Source organism: Pavona decussata, unplaced genomic scaffold (assembly GCF_977016875.1).
Source record: "Pavona decussata unplaced genomic scaffold, jaPavDecu1.1 SCAFFOLD_27, whole genome shotgun sequence".
NCBI lineage: Eukaryota > Metazoa > Cnidaria > Anthozoa > Scleractinia > Agariciidae > Pavona > Pavona decussata.
In genome coordinates, this window is record NW_028145450.1 from 2,180,001 (window position 1) to 2,198,754 (window position 18,754).

General features: G+C 38.9%; 1 protein-coding gene and 1 long non-coding RNA gene across 2 annotated transcripts; one reads left to right on the forward strand and one right to left on the reverse strand.

Moving 5' to 3' along the window:
- Positions 1-696: 696 nt before the first annotated feature.
- LOC146485300 (perlucin-like protein) lies at positions 697-18,385 on the reverse strand. The gene is made up of 4 exons (XM_085103702.1): positions 18,317-18,385; positions 16,196-16,278; positions 15,940-16,065; positions 697-1,319 (listed from the first exon to the last, which is right to left on the reverse strand). Exons 2-4 carry the CDS (start codon positions 16,269-16,271, stop codon positions 883-885), a joined length of 639 nt encoding a protein of 212 aa, XP_084959828.1. The 5' UTR covers positions 16,272-16,278; positions 18,317-18,385; the 3' UTR covers positions 697-882.
- LOC146485301 (uncharacterized) lies at positions 16,196-18,636 on the forward strand. Its single transcript, XR_014863463.1, has 2 exons — positions 16,196-16,303; positions 18,321-18,636. It is a non-coding gene; the product is annotated as an uncharacterized LOC146485301 (long non-coding RNA).
- Positions 18,637-18,754: the final 118 nt, after the last annotated feature.

Here is an 18,754-nt window from a genome sequence, read left to right on the forward strand (position 1 = left end):
TACCAAGGTCCCCAAATCTGGAACTCTCTCCCAATATCAATTGCTTTTTCATCTAGTTTTTTTCACCTTTAAGAAAAAAAATGTTGCAGTTTTTATCTATAAAATTATGAATTGACCAAGCCGCACTTGCGCAGCACCATATTTTCTACTTATTAATGACAGCCGAGGTAGCCTCTCTTATAAGCCTGGTGGTTTCTTGAGGTCTCCTCTCCATTATTGTAAATTTGATCCTTTCTTCTATTTTTATTAAGGCAAATAAATAAATGATGATGATGATGATGATGAAGAAGTTTGTTTTGTGCCTTGTTCAGGAGTGTTTTGTGCACAATTGCCTACCCTTAAAAGGACTTCTAGAACATTTTGTTCAGTTTATCTTTATAGTCCACTTTGTTAATCCCTTTTTTTGCGTTTTCAAACTCGCATCCCAGGTAAGGCTCTTTAGAATATAAGATTTGTGAATCTGATTTGCTCAAAATTAATAAAATTAATGGTATTTTGAGTAACAGTTTAATTTCATTGGTTTGCAATTGTGTCGTTAACGTGTCCACTTTTGGGTGGACTGAAAAATAGTCTTTTTTGGTGGTCAGTGTAAGTTCTACGAATCTGCACAGTCCTTGGGGTGGGGGGGGGGGGGAGTCTGGAGCGAGTCTGCTACGAAATGGGGAGTGAGACTGGTCTGGTCTTTCTTCTCAACACTGCTTCTACTTCTGGGTCAGTATCCACCTTTATTTACCATCTGACTGTGTATTGAAAGAACGTCACGCTCTTACAAATCTTTACACAACAGTGAAAACGAATCAGTTTACTTTTAGATAATCAAGTTCAATCTGCCTTTAATTTAAAACTTATTTGTGTTCCTTGTAAAACAGCGAACAGACCGTCTCAGATGGGCTTCTGACAAAGAGTAACGAGAGCGTTCTTGCGCCAAAATAAATATCCAGCTGTCAGATCGCATGGGTCGTCATTCCACTTTCCACCTGCTCCTCCATACATGTAGACACAATTCTCGTTACCCCTGCTGTTGTTCGGTTCCCCGTTTGCCCAGTTCTGATTCTGGTCTTGTAGTGGACTGCTGTCAACCCAGTAGAACATGTTGTCAGCCTTTCGCTTGAGCCCAATCCACGCTCCTACCGTTCCAGCAATATTACGATTGTTTACCATGTCTGAAATAAACTGATTTTCCTCTTGTGATCTGATAATGGCAAGATCGGCTCCAAGGTTCTGGCATCTTATCCGAGCATCGCTCCACTTCTTGGTTGGAGTATCGTCGATGTAATAATATGACTTTCCGTGTTTAACCCAGTTGAGTGGAAAGTAACCTGGGCAAGAATGATACGAAAATAAGGATTGAAAATTCCATTAAATGATTAATCCTGGGTTAAAGTAATCTCGCCATCTCTCTAAGATGATGGGTAGCATAGAATAATTGTTATGCTTAGGATGATGGTGATGACGACTACTATAACAATAATGACGATGTCGACGATGATGAAGATGGTGATGATGATGATGATGATGATGATGATGATGACGATAATGATGATGGTGACGATGATGATGATGACGATGATGAAGATGATGATGAAGATGATAATGACGATGATGATAATAATGATGATTATGATGTGATGATGATGACGATGATGATAACGATGATGACGATGATGGGGATGATGATGAAGATGATGATGAGGATGATGATAATGATGATGATTATGATGTGATTATGATGACGATGATGATGATGATGATGATGATGGCGATGATGACAATGATGACGATGATGACAATGAGGATGATGATACTGATGACGATGATGATAATGATGACGATGATGATGATGACGATGACGACGATGATGACGATGATGATGATGATGATGACGATGATGACGATGATGATGACGATGATGATAATGATGATGATGATGATGAGGCGGCACAACTGCCTCAGGACCTTGCAAATCGATGAGCCGTACATTGTAAACACAACTTAAGTTTAATTCACAGAAAACAGGGGTTTATCTATTTCCGGAGTGTTTTTTTAATTCCGGAGTACAAAATTTTACAGTTATTACTCATGACATGTGTACATTGTCCTTAATAATCTAAAAGAGTGTACTTTGTAGTTATTAATCAGGAAATTCATCTTTTACGATTAATAATCGTGCATGTTACGATTAATAATCGTACCATTCAAGATTATTAAGTACGTTTGACACATTACACAGTTAATAATCGTAAAGTACGCGATTATTAATCGCGTTTGACAGGAAATGCAGTTATTAATCGTAAATTGCGTTTTCTCGGTCAAAACAACAATCATGGGGCGAATTTACTTGACGGCCGCCATTTCGAAAATTATTACGAAGTCAACCACTGCTCTTCACTACGCTTGCTTTGAAAAAAATCTTACAAAAACGAATGCCTTATAGGACTACACTTCCCTCGGGGTTTACTTCTAGTTTGCCCGTGAGTTCGCGAATGATATTTTTCTCATTTTCACTCTTCGACAAACAACAACGCGAGCGGAATTCGTCACGTACGGCAGTGCGATAATTATCTGAAATGTTTGCGAAACTTTTCAAACAAAACGAAGATCTTTTTAAGTCTTTTGTTTTAAAACAAGCAAAAGAAAAATTTGTCTAATGGGTTCACAAATTCAGTCCATTTGACGTTTGTATTTTGTTCGCGTTTCGAAGCTTATAACACACCGTGAAATCAACAAGTGGTCGAAAGCTTCGCTGGTATACTCGCATAATATTTTCGCTAATTTGCACCGTTTCGCGTATAATTTTTGGGAACACATGATTTCAAATAAAGAAAAAAAAAGGAAAACGAAAAGTAGGTCGCTTTGACCTGATATTATTTCTGCTTTTGAGGATATCTACGGAATTAAAACTTAGAAATTTATCACAAACTGGGAAAGAGAAAGCCCGACGAAAACAATTGAAAACGCTATCTCAAAATTCGCGAACGACGTTTTCACTCACCAGCGGTACATGACAAATCAAAACAATAAACCGGTCGTAAAAACTACTCATAAACTAAAGGCTGAGCTTAGATTCTGAATAAACTAATAAATTTAATATATGATACAGTCTGTGCAGACTACGATTAACAACTGTATCTGGGTCGAAGCGTTTCTAATTATGTATGCAAAGTCGACTACTTTGACAAAACAGAATTCTGTATCAGTTACAGGTCTGATGCGAATCGAAGCGCCGCCAAAGCACGACCTGAAAACTTCGAAAGCGAAATGTTTTCTGCGACGGGAATCCAGGGAAATACAATGGTTCGCTAAATCGTCGAATCCGAAGAAGGATTTATCGATGTGATCTCTGCAAGAACACCTTCGATTCGTTCGCAAATCTTTAGAAATCTTATAATGTAGATCTGTTCAGTCAAAACAATCGCCAAGCCGCTCGTTGACGCGGCTTCGCCGCGACTTTCGCGGTTTACGCCCCATTTAAGCCGCAGTTGCACCACTCGTTAAGCAATAAGCTTACTGTTAAGAGAGGGTTTTGCCAATCAGCCGAAATTTCCCGGAAAGCCGCCTACAACACTAAGTTTTATTAAAAAGGCTTTGTTAAATATTTCTTTCAGGAAAGCCATGTTCGAGACTTTTTTAAAACACAGTTCTGCTAATGCGTAAACTTCCGACGTGTTTTGAAGTTTTTATTTTATCCATCAGTCGAACGGCCAATTTTAACTGAACCCTATAAACTAGGTAAAAAACGTATTAAACAACAAGATTATATTCAGATGGCTAAAATTATTTTTATTTAGCCAGAAATACAATTTTTACGAGCAGTCATTCATAAACTTGACGACCAATTCTGTAAGTTTAAGTATTTTGCGCGGCAAAAAAAAAACAGTGAATCAGAAATCAAATAATCGATTGACAAGGCTGTGTATGATACAGTAAAGATATTATACTATTTAAATACGTTCTTTTATCCCTTGGAATTTTAGATAATACATTTACTGAATTTGAACTCACCTTTTACATTCCGGTGTTTACTCGTTCACTGATAGAAGCCGACGCAAGTACGGAAGGACAGGCCTCAGCGTTGTTGTGATACACAATCCATTCTTTAAGTCTTTACCTTTAAATTTGGTCTTTCCACAGCTACCATTGATTTAAAGAGCTGGCGATGATTAAATGTTTAAAATTGACGTTCAGTCACTCAGCTTCGGCCGCTGTGAGGTAAAATAATCGCACGCAAAATTTAAGTTTGCGAAGTTTACATTTCTTGCCAAGTGTTCAGGATCAACCGCTGCGAACATAACTTGATAAGTGTAATCCACCTTTGATAATTAGCAATGCAAAATCTGTTCCTCTTGTAATTCAGCAGGTATTTAGATCGGCACACAGATATTTCCCAAAGAGAAAGTCAGCGTCTCCGAACATAGCTTACCATGATGTAAAGTCAGTAAATAAAAGCATTCAATTTTCATGTGTTCTCACGGAAACTACAGCGATGACCAATTCTGTAAATGTTCCTGGATCGTATTGTTTTTTTTAGATCACACTAGCGCTTCTTTTACGACGAAAGAAATACTCTGACTCGAAGCTCGACTGTGATCAGTACGAAGAATTTCTTCAACGGTCGTTGAGCTTTGTGAGAACGCGCCAGCTAATGGCGCGTTCCATTTGACCAATTACAGAAGTAGCTGTCAAAATGTGTCCAATCCAATCACAGAGCCGGTTGTCATTTATGAGGATAAGTTCAACCCACTCAAACTCTGAAACACCGGTAAGAAATCCCGGCGCTTAGCCTGTGAACAGGCTTCCAAGGGCCCTTCCAAGTTGGGTACAGGACAAAGAGAAAAATCTGCGATCAGGGGGAGCGAAGCGCGGTTCAAGTTTTCTCTTTGCCGTACACACGACTTGGGAACCTGTTTAAAGGGCTATATGATTGAAAAATGATTGCCGATGAATGATATCCTTAAACGATTGGACCGCACATAACGGTCATATTCATATGTGAGGATGAACGTAATTTTGGAGGGGTGATATCGCACCAGTAAATGCAGCCACTCATCTCACCTCGTATAAAAATAAAATATGCCGAAAAGCTTATAAAAGTTTACGGACAGGCGTGAATTTAATGGGGAGGGGGTTAAGTGGTGCTTGAGCTGGTTCAGCGGTCCTTAATCTATACAAGAAGCAGTCAAGTTTCTTTCAAATTATTATTTAATATAGTTTTTACCAGTAAAAAAAGGTGGTGGGATGGGAATGTGTAGTATATGTTATATCAAAATTTTGCAAGGTACGATTAAATTACCGCAATTTATGAAATTAATCTTCAGTGCGCGCACTTGTCTAGCGCAAAGCCTTCACTCCTACTAGTGCATGAGCCAGAGGGTTGTGATGGTACCACTTGAGGGGCAAAGTGTGGCATACATTTTTAGAATGCTCTTTACCCACACTAAATAAATATGTGTGATAGCATTTGTCAAAGTGTCATCTTCTTTAGTTTTTTTAGGGGGAGGGGTGGGTACATTTTTGCACTATCCCATCACTTTAGTTAATCAATAATATTACATTTGATTAATATACTTAGGTTGTTAGGATTCATATTCTGCAATATAATAATACAAACGGCTCGTACCTTTTTTCTATCCTCTACTGGTATTTTTATGCTCTAAATGGCTTATATGAGCCTTCAGTCCCAGCCGCTGACCACAATTCATCGTGTCACAGCCTCAAGTGAATTTGTGTCAGGTAAGCTTGATTGTTGTCAAAACCAAACCACAAAATTACATAAACGACCCTTCTGACTATTAAAGTGTGTAATGAAGGCATTAAGATTTTATATTTGATTGAAATATCTGGTAGTTTTTAAACTTATTCTACTTCTCTACATTGTATGCAAGTTCCAACATGGCCGCCATTTATCGCGTCCATAAAGTTTCGGCTCTGTCAGTTCCGTTGGATCGTATATATGACATAAGAAAGTTTCAAACGTCTCTACAAGCTTCTCTTAATCAGTGCAGATAACACTTTGAGGCTTATGATAGTTTCTCGAGTTATTTCTACTTCTCTAGAGCCGCTTCAAGTTCCAATATGGCGGCCACTTATCGCTTTCCGAATTTTGGGGTTTATCGCCATTGCTAGATCATATATAGCACTTATTATATGAAGTAATAAAGGTGAAAACATTATATAAAACATTTCATAAGTAGTCTGGGTAACCGTTTATGTCTATTCTGATGGTTATTGGAACTTACTGGCTTATAACCAGGTTTATAATGACCATAAATGCCACCCGATATTGTTTACGGATTGAGTTAGGTAATCGCCAAGCGAAGCCATTTCTTTACATTTCTTTGTGCGTTTGATTAGTTGTACGATTTTCCATTGTATAATCTATCTCTATGGTGTTGAAAACGGCGATAAAAGATACATTGTCCATGTACATAATCCGTGAACATCTCACATCTGGCAGAAGTGGCTATAACACTCGAGCATAGCATACAGAATTTTACAAAGTCTGACGCTGTTAATTAAACAATAAAAGAATATGCATTTTGGTTTATAGTATAATTAACCAACAACAACATTTGATATAAAAGTATTAATTGGGTTAATTCACCTCCTTTCTTCAGATGACACTGGCATGGAGGAAAATCATTTTTGTATCATTCATAAGGAAGGAACAACAAATGAGCGTTTAACAACACCCCAAAATTATGATTCTTGGCTAAGCCTTCTGGAAGCAACTAAGGTGCGAAAGCACGAGGCACTACTTGATTTAGCGAGGAATGCAAAGGAAGGGAAGGTGCCGCCTGTTTACTATCACCGAAGGTGTAGGAGTATCTTTACCCTACTGAAGCGAAATGTAGAATGCATTAAACAAACAGACCAAGACGAACAAGTATTAGAAAGGCCACGGAAAAGGGGAACTCCATCAAACGCTAGAATTTTTGAGGAGGGGTGTATATTTTGCGGAAAGGAAAAGTATGTCAACCGCGTAAAAGAAAAGTTGGTGACAGCTACTCAGTTACGTGTCGACCAGACGTTGCGAGAGACTGCACTTAGAAAATGTGATGACAAGATCATAGGCTTAACCAGTCGCGATATTGTTGCCGCTGAAGCCCAGTACCATAGGTCTTGTTACCGAAATTACACCCGTCCAGATAGGAAATCACTTGGCCACAACCTTCCCCCAGATCCAGAAGATGATGTGGAGAACTGTGCTTTCTCTGATCTCTTTGATTACATACGAGAGGAGGTGATGGCAAAACAGAAAGCAACCAACATGACTCATCTGACAAGTAAGCTTGAACTTTTTGCCCAGTCAAGAGGACTGCAGAAACTCAGTGAATCTACGAAAAAGCACATGAGAAGAAAAATCGAGGGAGAGTTTGGTTCAAGCTTAGACATTTTCCCCAATAGCAATGGAAAATTGCTTGTTTTGCCATGTAACCTAAGTCTCAGGGAAACAGTTAAAGAAAAAATTGCTCTGGAAAAGGAACTCGAGCTCTACAAGCTTGAAACGAGCACAGATATTGCAAATGTCGTTGCTAAATGTTCTGCCCATATCCGACGATCCATCTTGGATACGAAGTACAACACACCGTGGCCAATTCATCCAGATGATGTTATACCAGGCAAATTCCCCATTCCAGAATGCCTCAGCCGATTCTTTACCGGTGTACTCACTGGAGACAGCAACGCAAGTGATCCTTCCACAAGAATAAAGATGTTGATCAGTTCTTTCAGCCAAGACCTCATCTATGCCACGTCATGCGGCCAGAGCAAACCTCCTAAACACATTCTGTTGTCATATGGGGTAAAAACGCTAACCGGCAATGTAGAACTCATACAAATGCTGAATAGATTAGGACATGGTGTGTCCTATACCCAACTAGAAGAAAATGACACAGCTTTGTGTCTGCAGAAGATGGCAGCAAACTTAAATCAGAGAGTAGTTCTTCCCGCTGTTATTCAACCGAACGTGTTTACCAACCTGGCGTGGGACAATATCGACAGATTAGAGGAGACACTCACGGGGGGAGGAACCACTCATCGTGTGAATGGAATTGCTGTTCAACCAAAGGTGTATGGACCACAACTCCCCAGCGCTCAGCCTCCTATTGTCGGGAAACGTAAGCAGAGGACCATCACACAGGAAGTCCAGCCCCTAGCTGAATATATCGCAGGAGAAAGAGTAGGACCGCAACCCCTCAAAGCAGCCACGATGGATTATGGTGGCCAGGAGCAGATTTCTAGACGAAAGGACCTTGTTTGGCTCATTTCAAGACTGGTTGAAGGAGAGAATCAGCAGACTCCAAGCTGGACAGGCCACAACATCAAGTCTCGTAGCCATGAACCAGTTATGCAAGATGTTGTTGGATATCTTCCAACAATCAACGCACCTGCGACTCAGCTATCTACAGTGAACGAGATCTTAAGTCAGTCAGAGAACATCAGGAAAATCTTAAATCTACCTGAAGTTGTGGTCGTCATGGACCAAGCACTTTATGCCAAAGCTTGTGAGGTTGCCTGGAAGCAAAAAGATATCTATGCTAACATTCTTCTTAGGATGGGAACTTTTCACACAATTTGCAACCTCCTATCCATAATTGGCAAACGATTTCAAGACGCTGGTCTGCGCGATCTCTGCATTGAATCAGGGATAATCACGGAAGGTTCACTCTCAGCTGTTCTCGAAGGAAAGATGTATAATCGTGCAGTCCGCGTTCACAAATGCATCTATGAGGCCCTACTACGGCTCATCTGGAAACAGTTCATTCCCTGGGTTATGGATACTCACCCAAACAAGTTGGCACACATTCATGTCGTCCAATCTGAGGTCACTGTGGCACAGTACAATGATGTCTTGAATAGTGAGTCCCTCTTGCAGGTATTCCAAATGTGGAATGAATTCCTTGAGTACCTTCGCCGTGATAATGGCCAGATGTCTGCCTTCTGGATGTCCTACATCCAAATTGTTGGAGATGTTCTGTTGGGACTCATCCGTGCATCCCGAGAAGGCAACTGGTTACTGCACCTCTACGCAGTTCGCATGATGATCCCATGGTGCTTTGCATACGATAAGATCAATTATGCAAGATATCTGCCAGTGTACTATGCGCAAATGACGAATCTTCCAGCCGAACACCCTGATGTTCATCAGAATTTCATGGAGGGTCACTTTTCTGTACAGCTATCCGATGAGAGTCCTTTCGCACGCATTCCTGTCGATCAGACTACAGAAGTAACTGTTAATAAAGATACGAAGACAACAGGCGGAGTAACAAGATTCAGCTTAAAGACCGGTGCCATGAATAGGTTTTACCTAAGGGCAGAATACAGGTGTGGTTTTCTCTGTCAACTGCGGAATTTGGTGCAGGCAAAGCGACCACAATTTCATCACAACGAGATGCAGTCACCGAGAATGGCAAAAGATGAAAAAGATGTATCAGCTGTTGAAGCCATCATTGAGAGCTGGAATAACCCATTCTTTGGTACCCAAAACATCACCAGCATCTCGACAGCCAAAGAAGCTCCTGCAGACGTGTCATGTGATCTAATGAATGCCTATGAGATTGGAGAAAAAGAATTTCAGCATTTCAAGGAAGAAAGGCTTGAAAATTCCCCGCCCAAGAAGAAGTTTCACGATCCTATGAAGCTAAAGAAACTGAAGACCTTTACATCACTTACAAAGAAGAAAGCAGTCACCACTCAGGGACGAACCATGATACTCAAAGCTGACAGGTCCCTTTTCGGAAGAATGATCATTTCTGGACAAAGTAGGAAGATTGAAGTTAAAGAAATGCTGCAGCACAGCCTTGGTCCAATGCCTTGGTCTTTGGCGACAGCAGAGGGTTATCCTAGGAAGACCAACAAGGCAGCACTGGCTGCTCATCTGCAAAAGAATGTACAGCTAGCTGACAGACCACCGAATAACTCAGCTACGATCATTGATGGGATGTCTCTCGTTCAGAAAGTTAGTGTTGGAAGCAACCAAACCACGTTTGGAAGTGTGGCATCTTCTTTGATGGCCATGGTCTTACACGAGGCATCCGAAAGCAGTAGGATCGACGTCGTGTTTGATACATATATGGAGAATTCCATCAAGAACACCGAAAGAAGCATGCGAGGTGAAGAGCCTGGAGTGCAAGTGGTGAACATAAACGCCCCACAACTGATTAAGCAGTGGAGAAAGTTTCTGAGCCAGATGAAGAACAAAACAAGCTTGATAAGGTTTCTGGTTGATTAATTAAGCAATAATATCTCTAAAAAACGCCAAAATATAAGCAATGTATGGGATTTTTTCCTAAATTGAAGCTTAATTATCTCTGAAAAATGCATGGTTACCCCCAATTTTCTTTTGAGATACCAAAAGCATTTGGTAAGTTCTGCTTTCTAAGTATAGTTTTAAACCGTGCAAAAATATTCCTGTATTAGTAGGCACCACCCATAGGGAACCCGAGTATCTCGTGATGCGCAGAAGGTATGCGCAGTAACAATAGTAGGCACCGTCCTTAACACTTGCGCGCACTCAAGATAATTAATCTGAGTTTGTTTCATCTGCGGATAGTTGACCATATACATGCAAGGCTTCGTACTAAACACGAGCGCACTCAAGATTATTAACGTGAGTTCATTTCACCGGCGGATAGTTGACCACATACATGCAAGGCTCAGCACTAAACACGTGCGCGCACTTAAGATTATTAATCTGAGTTCATTTCACCAGCGGATAGTTGACTATATACATGCAAGGCTTTGTACTAAACACGTGCGCGCACACAAGATTATTAATCTAAGGTCATTTCACAGGCGGATGGTTTTCACCGTATAGTAGGAGTGAAGGCTTTGCGCTAGACAAGTGCGCGCACTGAAGATTAATTTCATAAATTGCGGTAATTTAATCGTACCTTGCAAAATTTTGATATAACATATACTACACATTCCCATCCCACCACCTTTTTTTACTGGTAAAAACTATATTAAATAATAATTTGAAAGAAACTTGACTGCTTCTTGTATAGATTAAGGACCGCTGAACCAGCTCAAGCACCACTTAACCCCCTCCCCATTAAATTCACGCCTGTCCGTAAACTTTTATAAGCTTTTCGGCATATTTTATTTTTATACGAGGTGAGATGAGTGGCTGCATTTACTGGTGCGATATCACCCCTCCAAAATTACGTTCATCCTCACATATGAATATGACCGTTATGTGCGGTCCAATCGTTTAAGGATATCATTCATCGGCAATCATTTTTCAATCATATAGCCCTTTAAACAGGTTCCCAAGTCGTGTGTACGGCAAAGAGAAAACTTGAACCGCGCTTCGCTCCCCCTGATCGCAGATTTTTCTCTTTGTCCTGTACCCAACTTGGAAGGGCCCTTGGAAGCCTGTTCACAGGCTAAGCGCCGGGATTTCTTACCGGTGTTTCAGAGTTTGAGTGGGTTGAACTTATCCTCATAAATGACAACCGGCTCTGTGATTGGATTGGACACATTTTGACAGCTACTTCTGTAATTGGTCAAATGGAACGCGCCATTAGCTGGCGCGTTCTCACAAAGCTCAACGACCGTTGAAGAAATTCTTCGTACTGATCACAGTCGAGCTTCGAGTCAGAGTATTTCTTTCGTCGTAAAAGAAGCGCTAGTGTGATCTAAAAAAAACAATACGATCCAGGAACATTTACAGAATTGGTCATCGCTGTAGTTTCCGTGAGAACACATGAAAATTGAATGCTTTTATTTACTGACTTTACATCATGGTAAGCTATGTTCGGAGACGCTGACTTTCTCTTTGGGAAATATCTGTGTGCCGATCTAAATACCTGCTGAATTACAAGAGGAACAGATTTTGCATTGCTAATTATCAAAGGTGGATTACACTTATCAAGTTATGTTCGCAGCGGTTGATCCTGAACACTTGGCAAGAAATGTAAACTTCGCAAACTTAAATTTTGCGTGCGATTATTTTACCTCACAGCGGCCGAAGCTGAGTGACTGAACGTCAATTTTAAACATTTAATCATCGCCAGCTCTTTAAATCAATGGTAGCTGTGGAAAGACCAAATTTAAAGGTAAAGACTTAAAGAATGGATTGTGTATCACAACAACGCTGAGGCCTGTCCTTCCGTACTTGCGTCGGCTTCTATCAGTGAACGAGTAAACACCGGAATGTAAAAGGTGAGTTCAAATTCAGTAAATGTATTATCTAAAATTCCAAGGGATAAAAGAACGTATTTAAATAGTATAATATCTTTACTGTATCATACACAGCCTTGTCAATCGATTATTTGATTTCTGATTCACTGTTTTTTTTTTGCCGCGCAAAATACTTAAACTTACAGAATTGGTCGTCAAGTTTATGAATGACTGCTCGTAAAAATTGTATTTCTGGCTAAATAAAAATAATTTTAGCCATCTGAATATAATCTTGTTGTTTAATACGTTTTTTACCTAGTTTATAGGGTTCAGTTAAAATTGGCCGTTCGACTGATGGATAAAATAAAAACTTCAAAACACGTCGGAAGTTTACGCATTAGCAGAACTGCGTTTTAAAAAAGTCTCAAACATGGCTTTCCTGAAAGAAATATTTAACAAAGCCTTTTTTCCTTTTTTCCGGGAAATTTCGGCTGATTGGCAAAACCCTCTCTTAACAGTAAGCTTATTGTTTAACGAGTGGTGCAACTGCGGCTTAAATGGGGCGTAAACCGCGAAAGTCGCGGCGAAGCCGCGTCAACGAGCGGCTTCGCGATTGTTTTGACTGAACGGATCTACATTGTAAGATTTCTGAAGATTTGCGTACGAATCGAAGGTGTTCTTGCAGAGATCACATCGATAAATCCTGCTTTGGATTCGACGAATTAGCGAACCATTGTATTTCGCTGGATTCCCGTCGCAGAAAACATCTCGCTTTCGAAGTTTTCAGGTCGTGCTTTGGTGGCGCTTCGATTCGCATCAGACCTGTAACTGATACAGAATTCTGTTTTGTCAAAGTAGTCGACTTTGCATACATAATTAGAAACGCTTCGACCCAGATACAGTTGTTAATCGTAGTCTGCACAGACTGTATCATATATTAAATTTATTAGTTTATTCAGAATCTAAGCTCAGCCTTCAGTTTATGAGTAGTTTTTACGACCGGTTTATTGTTTTGATTTGTCATGTACCGCTGGTGAGTGAAAACGTCGTTCGCGAATTTTGAGATAGCGTTTTCAATTGTTTTCGTCGGGCTTTCTCTTTCCCAGTTTGTGATAAATTTCTAAGTTTTAATTCCGTAGATATCCTCAAAAGCAGAAATAATATCAGGTCAAAGCGACCTACTTTTCGTTTTCCTTTTTTTTTTTTTTTTTGAAATCATGTGTTCCCAAAAATTATACGCGAAACGGTGCAAATTAGCGAAAATATTATGCGAGTATACCAGCGAAGCTTTCGACCACTTGTTGATTTCACGGTGTGTTATAAGCTTCGAAACGCGAACAAAATACAAACGTCAAATGGACTGAATTTGTGAACCCATTAGACAAATTTTTCTTTTGCTTGTTTAAACAAGAGACTTAAAAAGATCTTCGTTTTGTTTGAAAAGTTTCGCAAACATTTCAGATAATTATCGTACTGCCGTACGTGACGAATTCCGCTCGCGTTGTTGTTTGTCGAAGAGTGAAAATGAGAAAAATATCATTCGCGAACTCACGGGCAAACTAGAAGTAAACCTCGAGGGAAGTATAGTCCTATAAGGCATTCGTTTTTGTAAGTTTTTTTTCAAAGCAAGCGCAGTGAAGAGTAGTGGTTGACTTCGTAATAATTTTCGAAATGGCGGCCGTCAAGTAAATTCGCCCCATGATTGTTGTTTTGACCGAGAAAACGCAATTTACGATTAATAACTGCATTTCCTGTCAAACGCGATTAATAATCACGTACTTTACGATTATTAACTGTATAATGTGTCAAACGTACTTAATAATCTTGAATGGTACGATTATTAATCGTAACATGCACGATTATTAATCGTAAAAGATGAATTTCCTGATTAATAACTACAAAGTACACTTTTTTAGATTATTAAGGACAAAGTACACATGTCATGAGTAATAACTGTAAAATTTTGTACTCCGGAATTAAAAAAAACACTCCGGAAATAGATAAACCCCTGTTAGAAATTCTTGTACACGCTACCATTGATTCCCAGATTCCTTACAAAAGATTCCTTGTGAATAATGCCTTGATAATGCAATGGGAACGTACTAGCGATGTAACTGATGCGATGCGATGCGATGCGACGCGTTGAGATGCGGTAAAGAAAACTAAAGAAAAACAGAAAACCTATTATTACAAAGGCGAGCTCGGTGCGATACGAAATTACAATACAATAAAGCAAAACAGTAACTCTGAAAACTTACATCTGTGTCCTTGTTCCGTTAATGACATAAACCTTAGTCCTTAATCCGTTCCTTGATACCTTTTAGCCGTAGAAATGTTCAACTCAAAGTACTAACTCAGCGAAAACGTTCTGAAACGTTCAACTAGCGTGGTCATCCGGGACCGCTCGGTCCCAAGCCACCGCAACGTAAGTTTCTGTCATGTCACGCAGTGTCACGCGCAATGCCGCCGTGACAGATGATGATGATGATGATGATGATGATGATGATGATGATGATTAACGTTCTTGCACTGTAAATGACTTGTTGCTCTGTTCTAAGATCGGGGCAGGTTCTCAGTCTCTTGGTGCTAGAGAAGTACTCTTATATATGGAAAGAACATTTCTCAACATGTGGGCTCTTTTTGAGAGTGGAATTCTTTAAATCTCGTTGGTGTTAATCAAGAACGTTATATTTTCTAAATTTTGCTTCCTCCCTCTATGGTAATTTTAAAGGTGAACTAATGACTACTAAAGACACAGTATCTGTTCTCATTATCATTATAGTAATAATTGTTATCATTGTTATCAGTATTATCATTATCGCCATTATTATTGATATTATTATTCTTGTTGCTATTGATATATTTATTCTTGTTACTATAAAGTATCATAATTACCATTATCATCATAATGAAGGTTATTATTATCATTCAAAATAGCCTGCTTCCGCTCACACAAATTTTGTAAAACAGTAAGGGGATGTTCTTTTAATTATCTTTGTTTGATCAGTTAATGTTATTGCTGTTGTAGTCTGCTTTCGTTGTTGCACTATCCCAACACTTGATATGCGAATTTATCCCTCCCTGGTGTCCCTGTTTCACCCTTTAATTACGTCAACCAGACCACAGAATATAGTAGAATCATTGCTTTCCATTAAAAAAATTAAGTTGTAGTCATCCTTTAGCAGAATTTACCACAATTTTAAACAGAAATCGTGGGATAAAATTTATAAATTTGAAACCCTTGCATAACAATTGTAATTTTCCTTATACCAAAGGACACTGATGCCTTTTTGTACAATTTTTCTGTTTATGATAACCTGACCTTAATCCTCTCTAGAACGGCCACCGCGACTTTGACCCTGAAAAACTTTTTTAATATTAAAGCAAACGGCCTGAAACTTTAGGAATTGTTCGGAAATTCATCTAAGAAACGATTTGATCTCATCGTTTACTGTTCATTAGGTTAAAGTCGTAGGCTACGTGAAAGCGACCTACGATGTACAATACTAATACGATAATAAATAATAATAATAATAATAATAATAATAATAATAATAATAATAATAATAATAATAAAGCGGGCACATTTTTCTGCCCCGCTACTAATAAAAAACAAATGAAAATGGCCTTTCAAAAGTTTTTTTTTTGTAGAATAGGGTAATCCGTGTGCGCAAAATTGTTTTTGTGCGATATGTTCCAGTCCTTAATTAAAAAAAAAACAACAACAACAACAATTGACCGACTTGTTGGCCAACACATTTTTTCCCTTTTCTGATCACAGGGAAATCGGACTCTATTTGCTAATTTACGTACTTGCACAACTCAGTTCAATTGCAGCAGCTATTTTATCGAGTACTTTGTTGACCTTTTCTTGTCGTTTCTTAATGTCAACGTTTTGTTTGTCAATCATATCAGCCACTTTCTGTTCCTCGTGGGAAGCTGAAAAAAAGTGAGCATTGAACAACATTGTCAGATACCAAGTGCATATGTTGAAAAGCAGAAAAAAAAAAAACGAACTCCACAGTCCATTTTTGTATATAACCTTTCAATGCTATTGTAATATATTCACCTCCAACTTTCTTTGTAGTCATGGCTACTGGTGATGCGATGAGCAGCAAAAAGAAGACCATTTCCTTGGTATTCATCCTGTTTCTTTAAAATAGGAACCAGAGAACTGGTAACCAATAGAGGAAGGGATATAGTTATTTTTAAGTGTCTGTTTGTTATAACCATGTACACAAATTTAAACTTCCAGCCCAAGAAGACGAGCAAAAGCCCGTCCTAGATGGGGTTAATAAATGGTTTTCGGACCCATAGCACGGAAAAACCGTAAAGTTCCAATAGTAGCGACCCTCGTTACTTTCGGAATTAGCAGCCTTTGGGGCTCGTTACTTTTGGGGAGTCGTTATTTTCGGGGAACAAAACTACGAACAAAGCTACCGCTAGCTCTTTTTTTCCCGAAATGAAAAGTAATATGATGCGCACTCATGCAGAACTCAATCAGCATACAGAATAAAGACCATTATTCTGACGCAAGAGTGCCAGACGACGTTGGGGCTTGCACTTCCAGAAGCAATGAGCAAGATTAAACCACTTGATGTTGCATTCAATGCACTGCAGAACACTTGTTCGCAAACCCAGAGCTATTTATGAGTGGAAAAGTAAGCGCTGTTGATCGGCGTGTGTTTATTACGAAATGGGTGGGCTTGGCGTGGCAAGGGATCTCGCGTCGGTTGAAAGACACAGTTATCCGTTCATTTGTGGAATGTGGTATTGCACTGCCCATTTCTGGTAGCAGGGACAGTGAAATAAACATCGATGGTCCACCGTACTACCGCATGAATGAATCAGCCGATGTAGAGGAAGTCCGAATTCTTCTATGACTCAGAGGAGGAAAGCTAAACTCAGTGCTTTTAGTACATGACAGACCAATGCGTTTTACACTACAGTATAAAAACAGTTTAATTTTCACATTACGCCATCAGTGAACTGATGCCAAGGACGAATGATGGCTTAAGGCTTTACCTTGTTGTAAAGTGCCTTAAAGTGACCAATTTGTCAATGCACGGACATATTAGTATCATACATTAAAAGTTTGACTATGGATTGGAAACAATAAAGGCATTCGGTATGTGTATAACGTAATTAAAAAAAACAAAAAAAACTTGGTCTCGTTACTTTTTGGGGGACTCGCTACTTTCAAGGGCTCGTATTTTTGGGATTTATTAGAAACCACAAAGTTTTGACGTTACTTTCGGGGGATCGTTAATTTCGGAGGGTCGTTACTTTCGGAACTTGTGAACCAGTATAACAGAATCATTCTCTTTTGTACATATGGATTAATTTGCCATGTATAATTATTAAGAAGGTTTTGGTTGTCTTGGTGCTGCGGGTCCCGAAATCATTTTTAATCCTTTGTCTAATTACATTTGCTTTAAATAGAAGAAAGATCCTCGCAGTAATTTACGCAACTTAAGAAAAAGACAGGCTGAAAAAAAAATTGGGCCTTGAACGGCATTTGAACCCGGTGTAGTGCTCTACGAACTGAGCTATCAAGCCAATCAAGATCCAATTAAATCAAACACGTCATGAAATAACAGTGTTTGTATGGAAACCCGATGTCAAATACATTTTCCTGTATTTTTTTCCCGCCAACTAGTTTTAGTAACAGTTCACGGCTGGTTTGCTATATAGACAAATGCATGGAAAGTTTAAAACACGACAATTTTTTTCTCAAAATCCTTTTTCTAGTGCCAAAAGTTTCCAATTCATGAATTTTTCAGAAGCGATGTTTTATGAAAATTATTTGACATCGGATTTCCATACAAACACTGTTATTTCAAGACGTGTTTGCCTACTTGTCAAAATGGCGACGAAAACCGTGATCAGGCCTGTTGCGATGATACGTATGAGCTATATCGGCCTTGAGGACTTTGAATAATTTTATTTCTAGCATAAGCTGGTGACGGAATAGGCGGGTGTGAAGAGACAGTTTAATCAGAAAGAAAAAGGTAGTAAATTTGGCGTTCTTTTGGAAGTAATTTTTCTTAGCCGAATAACAAGCAATAGCCTATCTCACGAAGGTCGTCAATTCCAGTCACATACCACCTTGAAAGAATAATGAATTGATAAATTAGCTAGGATTCAGTTCAAGTATTTTCGTTTTTTTTATCAAAGTTGCACTACATACCTAGTTTCCTTCTCTTATTCAGGATTAGCAGCTGAACTATCGTCTGTTTGTGTAGGGCGAAGAAAGCTTCTTGTTTGAATTAATCATTTTCCAAAAATTTTCCACGAATAATATAAGGGGGTACTATTCATGTTAAGCACAGCGTGAATTTTTATATTAGTGTTTATTCAGTTTGTAAATTTTCGAAAAAGAAAAGAATAAATTATCAAAAGTTAAATTTCCTCAAAAAGCTGCGTGAACGCTTACTTTTTGATGCAAATGATTCAATATACAAAAAAAAAAATAATAAATAAATAAAAATAAATTAAAAAAAAAAAAAACGAGGAAGAAATTACTAATCTTGGTAGATCGCTTGTGTTATTGTACAGTCCTGTCTAGGTGTGTGTATAGCGTCCTATCTATGTGTATGTATAATATTTTATAATATTATAATATATT

Coding starts and splice junctions, on each gene's coding strand:
- LOC146485300 (XM_085103702.1), bottom strand. CDS start 16,271: ATGAATACCAAGGAAATGGTCTTCTTTTTGCTGCTCATCGCATCACCA. Junction 16,066..16,195: donor GACTACAAAGAAAGTTGGAG/GTGAATATATTA, acceptor ACTTTTTTTCAG/CTTCCCACGAGGAACAGAAA. Junction 1,320..15,939: donor AATTGAACTGAGTTGTGCAA/GTACGTAAATTA, acceptor ATTCTTGCCCAG/GTTACTTTCCACTCAACTGG.